At 43.9% G+C, this 15,205-nt stretch overlaps 1 protein-coding gene across 3 annotated transcripts in view; it reads right to left on the bottom strand.

Moving 5' to 3' along the window:
* The window catches only part of cdkal1 (CDK5 regulatory subunit associated protein 1-like 1), a 1,005,231-nt gene that overhangs the window by 395,309 nt on the left and 594,717 nt on the right, over window positions 1–15,205 (bottom strand). For all 3 annotated transcript variants that reach the window (XM_068001614.1, XM_068001608.1, XM_068001620.1), the window contains exon 9: window positions 14,864–15,030. In XM_068001614.1, coding sequence (XP_067857715.1) covers window positions 14,864–15,030 — 167 coding nt within the window. The remainder of the gene's footprint in view (window positions 1–14,863; window positions 15,031–15,205) is intronic.

Consider the following 15,205-nt stretch of genomic DNA (forward strand, 5'->3'; position numbering starts at 1 on the left):
GTGGCCGAAGAGCGGCACTCTCCTGCATTCATCTTTAAATCAAGCTGCCAATCTCCCTGCAGAGTAGCTGCAGATGGGAAACGCATGCACAGAGTGACAGTGATAAACTAGCCACTATGTATGTGAAATTTCATTGGGCCGTGACAGAGACTAGAAAGATGGATTCGGGATGAGAGATATATCCTGAGGGAGTGCCAATCCCTCAGAAACAAGCTGGCTTGCTTGTGGCAGAATTGTCATCAGGTTGGTGATCTCTCAAGCAGTATTCAGCATTCTGTGAACGTAGATCATCCACTGTTCTAGGCGATCTTTTAGAACGATTTTTTAATGTTCTGTGAATATAATAACTGCAGCAGAAACACTAGAGCTTGTATTAGCTGAACTCCATCTGAAGAAGTTGTATTTTTTTTATCCTTAGACCTTGTTCCATAAATCTAAGTTCGGCTATTGCGCATTTATACCAAATTTCATTCAAAATACTTTTTTTCCTCCTCGGAGGACTTGGGTCATAGGTCCAGCATAAACCATTTTACATAGGCATGCCTCTGAATTGGCATGAGATTATGCACTTTTCGTAGTGAATGGTACATATCAGCCCTCCATTCACCACAAGAAACACAGTCAAAGAATGCACGCCAGCACAACTGTCTGCTCATTCACACCTGGCTTACACATGGCTCCGGTCCTGCACTATGTGGTTGACTCTTCATGCCCCATGAAGTTGTCTAACAAATCACTGAGTACAAAAACAAGGGAAAAAGATCAGAAGAACCTATCAACAATGATTCGTGCATCGTATCAGGACAAGGCTTGGGTAACCTAAGCCCAGTTGACCAACACCAGAGGACTGGTGCTCAAGTTAGGAGAACTGTCCCACAGACTAGTCATGCAACAGTCTGACATAGCCATACTCACAGAATCATATCTCTCAGCCAATATCCCAGACTACTCAATCATTACCCCTGAGCATGTCTTATTCCACCAGCAGGACAGACCCACCAGACGTGGGAGCACAGCGATATACCATAAAGGAGGAAATGACCCCAAGAATCTTCAATATTGACTCCTGACTCCAGACCCCATGAAGTTTCATGGCTTCAGGCCAAAGAAGGTCAAGGAAACCACCTGCTGATTACCACCTACCACCCCATGCCCCCCACCAATACTCTTCCATGTTGACGATCACTTGAAGTTAGCTCATAGGGAAACAGAATATACTCTGGGTGGGGTCTTCAACGTCCACCACCAAGAGTGGCTCTGCAGTACGAAAACTGAACAAATTGGCTGAGTATAAAGGACACAGCCGTCAGACCGGGCTTGCATCAGCTATTTTATTTTATTCATTCATGGGATGTGGGCATTGCTGGCAAGGCCAGCATTTATTGCCCATCCCCAACTGCCCTGGAGAAGGTGATGGAACCAACACAAGGAAGTAACATTCTTGACCTCGCCCTCACCAATCTACCAGTTACAGATATGTCTACTCACCACAGCACCAGTAAAAATGACCACCACATTGTCTTTGCGAAGACAAAATTTCATCTTCACAATGAGGGCATGCTTCATCATATACTGTGATGTTAAAATTGGGCACCCATGAGGCACTCTGGGCTATCAACATCATCAACAGAATTGTATGGCTACCACAATCTGCAAATCTCAAAGCCCAGCACATCCCTACTGATTCACTAATGTCCCCCCTGGAAGGGAACATGTCACCCTTACCTGATCTGGTCTCCATGTGACTCCAATCCCACACTATGTGGTTGATTCTTAATGCCCTCAGGGCAACTAGAGATGGGCAATAAATACCATGTTGCCAGCGTCACCTAATCAAGAACAAATCCTCCATCATCATCAAGCCAGGAAGATCAACCCTGAGTCAATGGAGTGTAGAAGGACGTGCCAGGAGCATCATTAGAATGAGGCACCAACCAAGTGAAACCACAACACAGGGCTACCTGTATGCTAAACACCAAAAACAGCAGGTCATAGTCAAAGATAAATGGTCCCACAACCAACGGATCACAGAGAAAGTCACTAGCCTTACCACATCCAGTCGAGAATAGTGGTGGGCAACCATACAATAACAAGAGGAAGAGGCTCCATGTACGTCCCCAGGTTGAACCATGGCAAAGCCTGGCACATGAGTGCAAGAGACATGGTTAAAGTGTTTCCAAGCTTTTTCAACCAAAATTGCCAAGTGAACAATGCTATATGGCCTCCTCGGAAAGTCCTCACCATCATAGATGCCACTGTCCAGCCAATTTGGTACACACCATATGATATTAAGCAGCTGAGTACACTGGACACAGCAAAGGAGTTACCAATAGTGCCATCAAGCAACACCTACTCACGAATAACTTGCTCACCGACGCTCAGTTTGGGTTCCTCTGGAACCACTCAGCTCCAAGCCCAATCACAATCTTGACCCAGGCATGAACGCGAGCTGAATTCCAATGGAGAGGTGAGAGTACCTACCCTCGACATCTAGGCAGCATTCGACTGAGTATGGCACCAAGTAGTCCGAGAAAAACTGAGGTCAATGTCCGTCAATAGGAAAACCCTACGGTAACTGGAGTTATACCTAGCACAAAGCAAGATGGTTGAGATAATCAGATCCCACTTTTAACCTACAATACTATGAGGGTAATGAATGAAGGAGTTCCAGGCATATAGAGACTGCAAGGAAGTTTCACAGGAGCAGGTAGTTTACCTTAGCTGCTCTGGTGAGGTTGTTAAACTTCTTCCTACACTTCAAAGGAGTCTTGGAGTTCATGGAAGTGGCATTTAGTGCCACAGCCATCTCCTTCTACAAAGTGCACACCATATTCTTGATGGATCTCTGGTTCCCGACCCCAGATAGACCATTTCCACTGCTCTTTATCTCCATTAGGAAGACATGCAGGTTCCATGACATTTGCTGCTTGTTTCTTTGACCTGGTTACCATTCTTCTCTCCCAGGTTGCCAGTTTCCTCCAATGTTACCATCGCCCCTGTAAGTAGCAGCAGGTTTGATAACCTGCTGCAACATGAGGTTTCTGACTCTCCAACCCAGATTTCAGGTATTCCTGCCCCTCCCCAGGTATTTTACACTCTATGCTAGCCATTCAGTGCCAATTTGAGGCCCAGCTCCTACCCTTCACTAAGTCCCCCCTTATCCCCCCACCAGCGTATCTGAAGATTTACACAGCCTGCATGCCACTTAGAATTTAAATTAGCTCACCCCACAAATTATGGCAGGGTCAACACCACAACCTCAGGCCAGATGCTGCAAAGGGGTTGACAAAATTTTGCATTTGAACACGTCTATTATTCTTTAATTAAAGCCATCTGCTAATCTAAGTAGTTGAAGGTGATTTTCTTGTAGGAATGCTCTGGACAGAGGTTTAATTTCAGGTGAACAGGAGATTCCAGTAAAGTTAATGAGTTAAGTAAATATTCACTGTCTTCATTTTTCTCTCAACACAAAGATTTTTTTTTGTAAGTACAAAATGTGGGTACGGTCAGGTATAAATATCATGCTAAAAAATGGTTATTGAAGTGTCAGATAGCCTTGTGACTGGAACCAACCAACCAAAAGTAGGTTGCAATTTGTTATTGTGTGTGATTCCTAAGTAATTGGTGCTTTTTTGTGGGCGGAAAGAGATCATTTTTTAATAAATTGTTTTGACAAACTGCTCCTCTGTTTAGTTGCTGGTCAGTGGAAGTTGGAGCGACATAAGCCGATGAGTTTTTTTTAAGGCAGACTGCGCTAAGTATTTTCCGCATTTTAGTCTCCATATGGAGACTGGAAAAAAGTAAGTGCACATACTCCCAAAGCAAGGATGTCCAAGCTTTTGTCGAGAGCCACGTATAAAGTTTAAATTCACGTTTCCATTACTTTACCTATATCTCTACTTGTTTTACTAACAGATCTTGGTGTTCTGATTTTGGATTAATCCACTAATGAGCTAACAGTGCTGAGCAACCCTTTCCAAAACTACAAAATTCAACCGTAACTTCGCCTGCCTCAGCTCATCTGCTACTGAAACCCTCATCCATGCCTTTGTTACCTCTGCACTCAACTATTCTAATGCTCTCCATAAACTTCCACCCTCCACAAACTTCAACTGATCCAAAATTCTGCTGCCCATATCCTAACTCGCACCAAGTCCTGTTCACCCATCAACCCTGTGCTCGCTGACAGACATTGCCTCCCAGTCCAGGAATGCCTCAATTTTAAAATTCTCATCCTTGTTTTCAAATCCCTCCATGGCCTCGCCTCTCCCTATCTCTGTAACCTTCTCCAGCCCTACAATCCTCCAAGATCTCTGCACATCCCCGATTTTAATCGCTCCACCACGAGCGGCCGTGTCTTCAGGCTGCCTCGGCCCGAAGCTCCGGAATTCCCTCCCTAAACTTCTCCGGAATTCCCTCCCTAAAGTGGCAGGGGGTTGGGAACCTGAGCAGGGAGAGAGAGGAAAGCGTAACAGGAAGGGACAGAAGGTATGGAGTAATAGGTAAAGTGTTAAAAAAGGAAAAAGCAGGAACTAAGCGTCACAAAACAGATTTGAAAGTTCTTTATCTGAATGCACGTAGCATTCGTAATAAAATGGACGAGTTAACGGCACAAATAACTACGTATGGGTATGATCTTGTGGCCATTACAGAAACATGGCTGCAGGGTGACAACGACTGGGAATTAAATATGCCAGGGTATTTAACAATCAGGAAGGACAGGCAGGAAGGAAGGGGAGGTGGGGTGGCTATGTTAATAAAGGAAGGAATCACTGTAATACAGAGAAATGATATTGGGACAAAGCATCAAGATAATGAAACAGTTTGGGTGGAGATAAGGAATAATAAGGGAAAAAAAACATTAGTGGGCGTAGTATATAGGCCTCCGAATAGTTGCAACTCTGCTGGAAGAAGTATTAATCAGGAGATAGTCGGGGCATGTAATAAGGGAACAGCCATAATTATGGGGGATTTTAATTATCATATTAACTGGACAAATCAAATTGGGCAGAGCAGCCTTGAGGACGAGTTCATTGAGTGCATCAGGGATGGATTTCTTGAGCAGTATGTAACTGATCCTACAAGGGGGCAGGCAACCTTGGACCTGGTCCTGTGTAATGAGTCAGGATTAATTAATAATGTCCTAGTTAAGGATCCCCTTGGAACGAGCGACCACAACATGGTTGAATTCGATATCCAATTAGAGGGTGAGAAGGTTGATTCTCAAACAAGCGTACTGAGCTTGAATAAAGGAGACTATGATGGTATGAGAGCGGAATTGATTAAAGTGGACTGGGAAAATAGATTAAAGGGTAAGACGGTACATGAGCAGTGGTGTTCATTTAGGGAGTTATTTTACAACTTTCAAAATAAATATATTCCACTGAGGAAAAAAGGGTGTAAAAGAAATGACAGCCATCCGTGGCTAAGTAAAGAAATCAAGGATAGTATCCGACTAAAAACAAGGACATATAAGGTAGCCAAACTTAGTGGGAAGATAGAAGATTGGGAATTCTTCAAAAGACAGCAAAAAGTAACTAAAGGATTGATTAAGAAAGGGAAGTTAGATTATGAAAAGAAATTAGCAAAAAATATAAAAACAGATAGCAAGAGTTTCTACAGTTATATAAAAAGAAAAAGGGTGGCTAAGGCAAACATAGGTCCCTTAGAGGATGAGACCGGGAAATTAATGGTGGGAAACATGGAGATGGCAAAAATGCTGAACAAATATTTTGTTTCAGTCTTTACAGTAGAGGACACTAAGAATATCCCAACACTGGACAAACAGGGGACTCTCGGGGGGGAGGAGCTAAATACGATTAAAATCACTCAGGAGATGGTACTCAGTAAAATAATGGGACTCAAGGCGGATAAATCCCCTGGACCTGATGGCTTCCATCCTAGGGTCTTGAGGGAAGTGGCAGTCGGGATTGTGGATGCTTTGGTGATAGTTTTCCAAAATTCCCTGGACTCAGGAGAGGTCCCGGCAGATTGGAAAACTGCTAATGTAACACCGTTATTTAAAAAGGGTAGTAGGCAGAAGGCTGGAAATTATAGGCCAGTTAGCTTAACATCTGTGGTGGGTAAAATTTTGGAGTCTATTATTAAGGAGACAGTAACGGAACATTTAGATAAGCATAATTTAATAGGACAAAGTCAGCATGGCTTTATGAAGGGGAAGTCATGTCTGACAAATTTGCTTGAGTTCTTCGAGGATATAACGTATAGGGTGGATAAAGGGGAACCAGTGGACATAGTGTATTTAGACTTCCAGAAGGCATTCGACAAGGTGCCACATAAAAGATTATTACTTAAGATAAAAAATCACGGGATTGGGGGTAATATTCTGGCATGGGTGGAGGATTGGTTATCGAACAGGAAGCAGAGAGTTGGGATAAATGGTTCATTTTCGGACTGGCAACCAGTAACCAGTGGTGTTCCACAGGGGTCGGTGCTGGGTCCCCAACTCTTTACAATCTATATTAACGATTTGGAGGAGGGGACCGAGTGCAACATATCAAAATTTGCAGATGATACAAAGATGGGAGGGAAAGTAGAGAGTGAGGAGGACATAAAAAACCTGCAAGGGGATATAGACAGGCTGGGTGAGTGGGCGGAGATTTGGCAGATGCAATATAATATTGGAAAATGTGAGGTTATGCACTTTGGCAGGAAAAATCAGAGAGCAAGTTATTTTCTTAATGGCGAGAGACTGGAAAGTACTGCAGTACAAAGGGATCTGGGGGTCCTAGTGCAAGAAAATCAAAAAGTTGGTATGCAGGTGCAGCAGGTGATCAAGAAAGCCATCGGAATGTTGGCTTTTATTGCTAGGGGGATAGAATATAAAAACAAGGAGGTATTGCTGCAGTTATATAAGGTATTGGTGAGACCGCACCTGGAATACTGCATACAGTTTTGGTCTCCATACTTAAGAAAAGACATACTTGCTCTCGAGGCAGTACAAAGAAGGTTCACTCGGTTAATCCCGGGGATGAGGGGGCGGACATATGAGGAGAGGTTGAGTAGATTGGGACTCTACTCATTGGAGTTCAGAAGAATGAGAGGCGATCTTATTGAAACATATAAGATTGTGAAGGGGCTTGATCGGGTGGATGCAGTAAGGATGTTCCCAAAGATGGGTGAAACTAGAACTAGGGGGCATAATCTTAGAATAAGGGGCTGCTCTTTCAAAACTGAGATGAGGAGAAACTTCTTCACTCAGAGGGTGGTAGGTCTGTGGAATTTGCTGCCCCAGGAAGCTGTGGAAGCTACATCATTAGATAAATTTAAAACAGAAATAGACAGTTTCCTAGAAGTAAAGGGAATTAGGGGTTATGGGGAGCGGGCAGGAAATTGGACATGAAGCTGAGTTCGGATCGGTCAATGCCCTGTGGGTGGCGGAGAGGGCCCAGGGGCTATGTGGCCGGGTCCTGCTCCGACTTCTTGTGTTCTTTAGATTTGTGGTTGGGATCAGATCAGCCATGATCTTATTGAATGGCGGAGCAGGCTCGAGGGGCCGATTGGCCTACTCCTGCTCCAATTTCTTATGTTCTTATGTTCTCTCCTCCTTTAAGACGTTACTTAAAATCTACCTCTTTGATCAAGCTTTTGGTCACCTGTCCTAATATCTCCTTATGTGGCTCAGTGTCAAATTTTGTTTGATAACGCACCTATGAAGCACCATGGGACGTTTTACTCTGTTAAAGTCGCTATATAAATGCAAGTTGTTGTTGATGAAATATTTGCATAGAGGACAGCATGGGCTTTCAGAGCTGGATTATCGTTTCTCGGGGGTCACATATGGCTCTTAAGGCCATAGGTTGGGTTCCCATTGACTAGGGAAACCTTTGGCCCTCATGTCCGCTCCTAGCAAATGGTATTACTTAACAACCTGGCTTTTCCTACCCAACCAATAAAAAACACCAATGAATCATCGAAGGACAACTATCAGCACTAAAGTGGAACCTTTTTAAAAGAAAACGGTGTGCTTCATTATTGTAACTGAACAGGCGTTCAGTAAATGATGGAGGCAGAACATCTATTTTTAAAAATTTTTTCAAATGACCACCACAGATATAGCAGAATCAGAGCAACAGCACCTTCTTTTATTGACAAAGCTTTCAGATACAATGTCATGTTTCCCAAAAGAGCAGCATTACTGATTCTATCCACCAAAGGGGCCGCACATGAGTATGTACAACAATACACCCTTGAACAATTAGCAAATTAAAATGGGAGAATTAGAAAAAATGTCCTCACACAGAGAATAGTTAGAATGTGGAATTATCCGCAACAAACCGTTGTTTAAGCAGAGTCCATGAATTCTTTTAAAAGGGAATTCGATAGTTGCTTGAAAAAGTGTAGTATTAAAGGTTATGGGTTCTGGCAGGAGTGAAATTAGACGAGATGATTTTTGGCCCATTTTTAAAAATTCGTTCGTGGGACGTGGGCATCACTGGCGAGGCTGGAATTATTGCCCATCCCTAATTGCCCTTGAGAAGGAGGGGGTGAGCCACCTTCTTGAACCGCTGCAGTCCGTGTGGTGAAGGTTCTCCCACAGTGCTGTTAGGAAGGGAGTTCCAGGATTTTGACCCAGCGACGATGAAGGAACGAGATATATTTCCAAGTCGGGATCGTGTGTGACTTGGAGGGGAACGTGCAGGTGGTGTTGTTCCCATGTACCTGATGCACTTGTCCTTCTAAGTGGTAGAGGTTTGGGGGTGCTGTCAAAGAAGCCTTGGTGAGTTGCTGCAGTGCATCCTGTGGATGGTACACACTGCAGCTACTGTGCGTCGGTGGTGAAGTGAGTGAATGTTTAGGATGGTGGATGGGGTGCCAATCAAGCGGGCTGCTTTGTCCTGGATGTGTCGAGCTTCTTGAGTGTTGTTGGAGCTGCACTCATCCAAGCAAGTGGAGAGTATTCCATCACACTCCTGACTTGTGCCTTGTAGATGGTGGAAAGGCTTTGGGGAGTCAGGAGGTGAGTCACTCGTCGCAGAATACCCAGCCTCTGACCTACTTTTGTAGCCACAGTATTTATATGGCTGGTCCAGTTAAGTTTCTGGTCAATGGTGACCCCCAGGATGTTGATGGTGGGGGATTCAGCGATGGTAATGCCGTTGAATGTCAAGGGGAGGTGGTTAAGACTCTCTCTTGTTGGAGATGGTCATTGCCTGGCACTTGTCTGGCATGAATGTTACTTGCCACTTATCAGCCCAAGCCTGGATGTTGTCCAGGTCTTGCTGCATGCGGGCTCGGAATGCTTCATTATCTGAGGTGTTGCGAATGGAACTGAACACCGTGCAATCATCAGGGAACATCCCCATTTCTGATCTTATGATGGAGGGAAGGTCATTGATGAAGCAGCTGAAGATGGTTGGGCCGAGGACACTGCCTTGAGGAACTCCTGCAGCAATGCCCTGGGGCTGAGATGATTGGCCTCCAACAACCACTACCATCTTCCTTTGTGCTAGGTATGACTCCAGCCACTGGAGAGTTTTCCCCCTGATTCCCATTGACTTCAATTTTACTAGGGCTCCTTGCTGCCACACTCGATCCAAATGCTGCTGAGAGTTTGGTAAGTGTGGGAGTTGCGGCCGCAAACATGACTCCAGGATGGTATGTTGCCTCCCTGGTGCTAGGGTCAAGGATGTCACGGAGCGGCTGCAGGGCATTCTGGAGGGGGAGGGTGAACAGCCAGTAGTTGTGGTCCATATTGGTACCAACGACATACGTAAAAAAAGGGATGAGGTCCTGCAAGGTGAATTTAAGGAGTTAGGAGATAAATTAAAAAGCAGGACTTCAAAGGTAGTGATCTCAGGATTACTACCGGTGCCACGTGCTAGTGAGTATAGGAACAGGAGAATAGACAGGATGAATGCGTGGCTGCAGGGATGGTGTAGGAGGGAGGGATTTAGATTCCTGGGACATTGGGACCGGTTCTGGGGAAGGTGGGACCTGTACAAGCGTGACGGGTTTCACCCGAGCAGGACCGGGACAAATGTCCTCGCGGGGGTGTTTGCTAGTGCTGTTGGGGAAGGTTTAAACTAGAGTGGCAGGGGGATGGGAACCTGAGCGGGGAGTCAGAAGTTGTTCAAGAACAAGTGAAAGGGAAAAGCGTAGAGCAGCGGAAAGAAAGTGTACTTTAGGCACGACAGATAAAATGAAAACTAGAAGGCGTAAGGCGATTAACCCAGCATCAAAGCTGTGGCAGGGGGTTGGGAACCTGAGCAGGGAGACAGAGGAAAGCGTATCAGGAAGGGACAGAAGGTATGGAGTAAAAGGTAAAGTGTTAAAAAAGGAAAAAGCAGGAACTAAGTGTCACAAAACATATTTGAAAGTTCTTTATCTGAATGCACGTAGCATTCGTAACAAAATGGACGGGTTAACGGCACAAATAACAACGTATGGGTATGATTTTGTGGCCATTACAGAAACATGGCTGCAGGGTGACAACGACTGGGAATTAAATATGCCAGGGTATTTAACAATCAGGAAGGACAGGCAGGAAGGAAGGGGAGGTGGGGTGGCTATGTTAATAAGGGAAGGAATCACTGTAATAGAGAAAAGATATTGGGACAAAGGATCAAGATAATGAAACAGTTTGGGTAGAGATAAGGAATAATAAGGGGGAAAAAACACTAGTGGGCATAGTATATAGGCCTCCTAATAGTTGCAACTCTGCTGGAAGAAGTATTAATCAGGAAATAGTTGGGGCATGTAATAAGGGAACAGCTATAATTATGGGGGATTTTAACTATCATATTAACTGGACAAATCAAATTGGGCAGGGTAGCCTTGAGGAAGAGTTTATTGAGTGTATTAGGGATGGATTTCTTGAGCAGTATGTAACTGATCCTACAAGGGGGCAAGCAACCTTGGACCTGGTCCTGTGTAATGAGCCAGGATTAATTAATAATGTCCTAGTTAAGGATCCCCTTGGAATGAGTGACCATAACATGGTTACATTCCATATCCAATTAGAGGGTGAGAAGGCTGGTTCTCAAACAAGCGTAGTGAGCTTGAATAAAGGAGACTATGATGGTATGAGAGCGGAATTGATTAAAGTGGACTGGGAAAATAGATTAAAGGGTAAGACGGTACATGAGCAGTGGTGTTAATTTAAGGAGAAATTTTACAACTTTCGAAAAATATATATTCCACTGAGGAAAAAATGGTGTAAAATAAATGACAGCCATCCGTGGCTAAGTAAAGAAATTAAGGATAGTATCCGACTAAAAACAAGGGCATATAAGGTAGCCAAACTTAGTGGGAGGATAGAAGATTGGGAAGTCTTCAAAAGACAGCAAAAAGTAACTAAAGGATTGATTAAGAAAGGGAAGATAGATTATGAAAATAAATTAGCAAAAAATATAAAAACAGATAGCAAGAGTTTCTACAGTTATATAAAAAGAAAAAGGGTGGCTGAGGCAAACGTAGATCCTTTAGAGGATGAGACCGGGAAATTAATGGTGGGAAACATGGAGATGGCAAAAAGACTGAACAAATATTTTGTTTCAGTCTTTACGGTAGAGGACACTAAGAATATCCCAACACTGGACAAACAGGGGGCTCTAGGGGGGGAGGAGCTAAATAAGATTAAAATCACTAAGGAATTGGTACTCAGTAAATTAATGGGACTCGAGGCGGATAAATCCCCTGGACCTGATGGCTTACATCCTAGGGTCTTGAGGGAAGTGGCAGTAGGGATTGTGGATGCTTTGGTAATAATTTTCTAAAATTCTCTGGACTCGGCAAAGGTCCCGGCAGATTGGAAAACTGCTAATGTAACACCCTTATTTAAAAAGGGTAGTAGGCAGAAGGCTGGAAATTATAGACCAGTTAGCCTAACATCTGTGGTGGGTAAAATTTTGGAGTCTATTATTAAGGAGACAGTAGCGGAACATTTGGATAAACATAATTTAATAGGACAAAGTCAGCATGGCTTTACGAAGGGGAAGTATTGTCTGACAAATTTGCTTGAGTTCTTTGAGGATATAACGTACAGGGTGGATAAAGGGGAACCAGTGGACGTAGTGTATTTGGACTTCCAGAAGGCATTCGACAAGGTGCCACATAAAAGATTATTGCTCAAGATAAAGAATCACTGGATTGGGGGTAATATTCTGGCATGGGTGGAGGATTGGTTATTTAACAGGAAGCAGAGAGTTGGGATAAATGGTACATTCTTGGACTGGCAGCCTGTAGCCAGTGGTGTTCCGCAGGGGTCGGTGCTGGGTCCCCAACTCTTTACAATCTATATTAACGATTTGGAGGAGGGGACCGAGTGTAACATATCAAAGTTTGCAGATGATACAAAGATGGGAGGGAAAGTAGAGAGTGAGGAGGACATAAAAAACCTACAAGGTGATATAGACAGGCTGGGTGAGTGGGCGGAGATTTGGCAGATGCAATACAATATTGGAAAATGTGAGGTTATGCACTTTGGCAGGAAAAATCAGAGAGCAAGTTATTATCTTAATGGCGAGAAACTGGAAAGTACTGCAGTACAAAGGGATCTGGGGGTCCTAGTGCAAGAAAATCAAAAAGTTAGTTTGCAGGTGCAGCAGGTGATCAAGAAGGCCAACGGAATGTTGGCTTTTATTGGTAGGGGGATAGAATATAAAAACAGGGAGGTGTTGCTGCAGTTATACAAGGTATTGGTGAGACCGCACCTGGAATACTGCATACAGTTTTGGTCTCCATACTTAAGAAAAGACATACTTGCTCTCGAGGCAGTACAAAGAAGGTTCACTCGGTTAATCCCGGGGATGAGGGGGTGGACATATGAGGAGAGGTTGAGTAGATTGGGACTCTACTCATTGGAGATCAGAAGAATGAGAGGCGATCTTATTGAAACATATAAGATTGTGAAGGGGCTTGATCGGGTGGATGCGGTAAGGATGTTCCCAAGGATGGGTGAAACTAGAACTAGGGGGCATAATCTTAGAATAAGGGGCTGCTCTTTTAAAACTGAGATGAGGAGAAACTTCTTCACTCAGAGGGTAGTAGGTCTGTGGAACTTGCTGCCCCAGGAAGCTGTGGAAGCTACATCATTAAATAAATTTAAAACAGAAATAGACAGTTTCCTAGAAGTAAAGGGAATTAGGGGTTACGGGGAGCGGGCAGGAAATTGGACATGAATTTAGATTTGAGGTTAGGATCAGATCAGCCATGATCTTATTGAATGGCGGAGCAAGCTCGAGGGGCCGATTGGCCTACTCCTGCTCCTATTTCTTATGTTCTTATGATGTCAAGGGCAGTCACTCTCACCTCACCTCTGGAATTCAGCTCTTTTGTCCATGTTTGGACCAAGGCTGTAATGAGGTCTGGAGCCGAGTGGTCCTGGCGGAACCCAAACTGAGCATCGGTGAGCAGGTTATTGGTGAGTAAGTGCCGCTTGATAGCACCGTCGATGACCCCTTCCATCACTTTGCTGATGATTGAGAGTAGACTGATGGGGCGGTAATTGGCCGGATTGGATATGTTCTGCTTTTTGTGGACAGGACATACCTGGGCAATTTTCCACATTGTCGGGAAGATGCCAGTGTTGTAGCTGTACTGGAACAGCTTGGCTGGAGGCGCAGCTAGTTCTGGAGCACAAGTCTTCAGTACTACAGCCGGGATGTTGTCGGGGCCCATAGCCTTTGGTGTATCCAGTGCACTCAGCCGTTTCTTGATATCACATGGAGTGAATCAAATTGGCTGAAGACTGGCTTCTGTGATGGTGGGGATATTGGGAGAAGGCAGAGATGGATCATCCATTCGGCACTTCTGGCTGAAGATGGTTGCAAACGCTTCAGCCTTGTCTTTTGCACTCACGTGCTGGACTCCGCCATCATTGAGGATGGGGATGTTTGCAGAGCCTCCTCCTCCTGTTTGGCTCATTTCTATGTTGTAACATTTTATAATTGAAAAGAGTAAAAAGCATTTGGAACTATTTCTGAAACTGAAATGTCAACAGGAAACTTAGTTTATGATTATATACTTTCCTCTTTCTAATGTGAATACAAAATGGTGAATCGCGGTTTATGCTCAAACCAGCTTTTTTTTAAAACTGCTATTTAAATACAAGTTCTTTCTTCTTTCTTGCTCACATTTGCAACTGGAGGAGACAATAGTATTTTTACTTTCCGGTACAAACAGAAAATCAATACACAAACAACAGTACAGATTTCATTACATGTAGCAATGGAAAATAATTAGCTTCAGTTTTTTTTTTAAATAAAGAAAAGTTGCAGCCTTTGCTGGGGTGGGTTGAGTTTAATCAAGTTGAAAACAGAGTTCATGGCCTCTGCTAATAGGAATGTTAGCACAGGTTCAAGTCTGCTTCCTGTATATCAGCAGCATGAAAGAAATGTGACAAGTCTGTGCAAACAAAAGGGCTCAGTTACTGAACTCAGGAAAGGCCAACCCTGAAATGGCTCATTCATACAGAGGACATGCTATAAGAGACTATCAGAAAGAAACTTGACGAGGAATCGGGTGCGAACTCTGGGGGAGAAAACGGTTATAAAGGTTACAAAATATAATCAAGAAACCTTCTGCTAGACACCTTCCACAAATGAAACAATGGAGGTTGTCACTCGTACAGAAATGAGAACAATTTAATCTGTCAGACTGCTGGCTCCAGGCTACGAGTTTATCAGCCTGCTGCTACTTTTTATAGCTTGTGGACGTGTTCTGCACTAATGCTGTACATGACAATACGCTCCACCATTGAAACACTACATCACTCAACCTCAACTTGAGACTCAACAAGACTGTGTTTAAGTGCTTCATTACGCAACCAAAACAATGGGTCTGATTTGTTGTTAGCCAGGTCAAGGGGTATTTTAAGGATGCGAGCAACATCTTTCCTTACCTCCAGATGTTCTAAAATATATGGAGGATTGGTCATACCAAGCCTCAGCATTGCTCCCTCAGGAATCACTTCCACCAGTTTCCAAAGCAGTGTCGGAAGGCCTGACCCGATGTCCCTTCCATAGGCCCCTGTATCTTCACTGGTCAGCCATATTTCACAGACACCTTCTGTTTGAAGAAAAAAATGTTAAAATGTAAAACCTTCCACATTCATGCTGTCGACATTCATCTACAAAATGCAGAGTTCAGCGCCTGTTGGTAGTTAGCTCTAGTTACTCAGTTGTATTCTTTTAGTGTTCTTTATATAATATCTATCACCATGGTACAGAACACACCGAAAGGC

Source organism: Heptranchias perlo, chromosome 2 (assembly GCF_035084215.1).
Source record: "Heptranchias perlo isolate sHepPer1 chromosome 2, sHepPer1.hap1, whole genome shotgun sequence".
NCBI lineage: Eukaryota > Metazoa > Chordata > Chondrichthyes > Hexanchiformes > Hexanchidae > Heptranchias > Heptranchias perlo.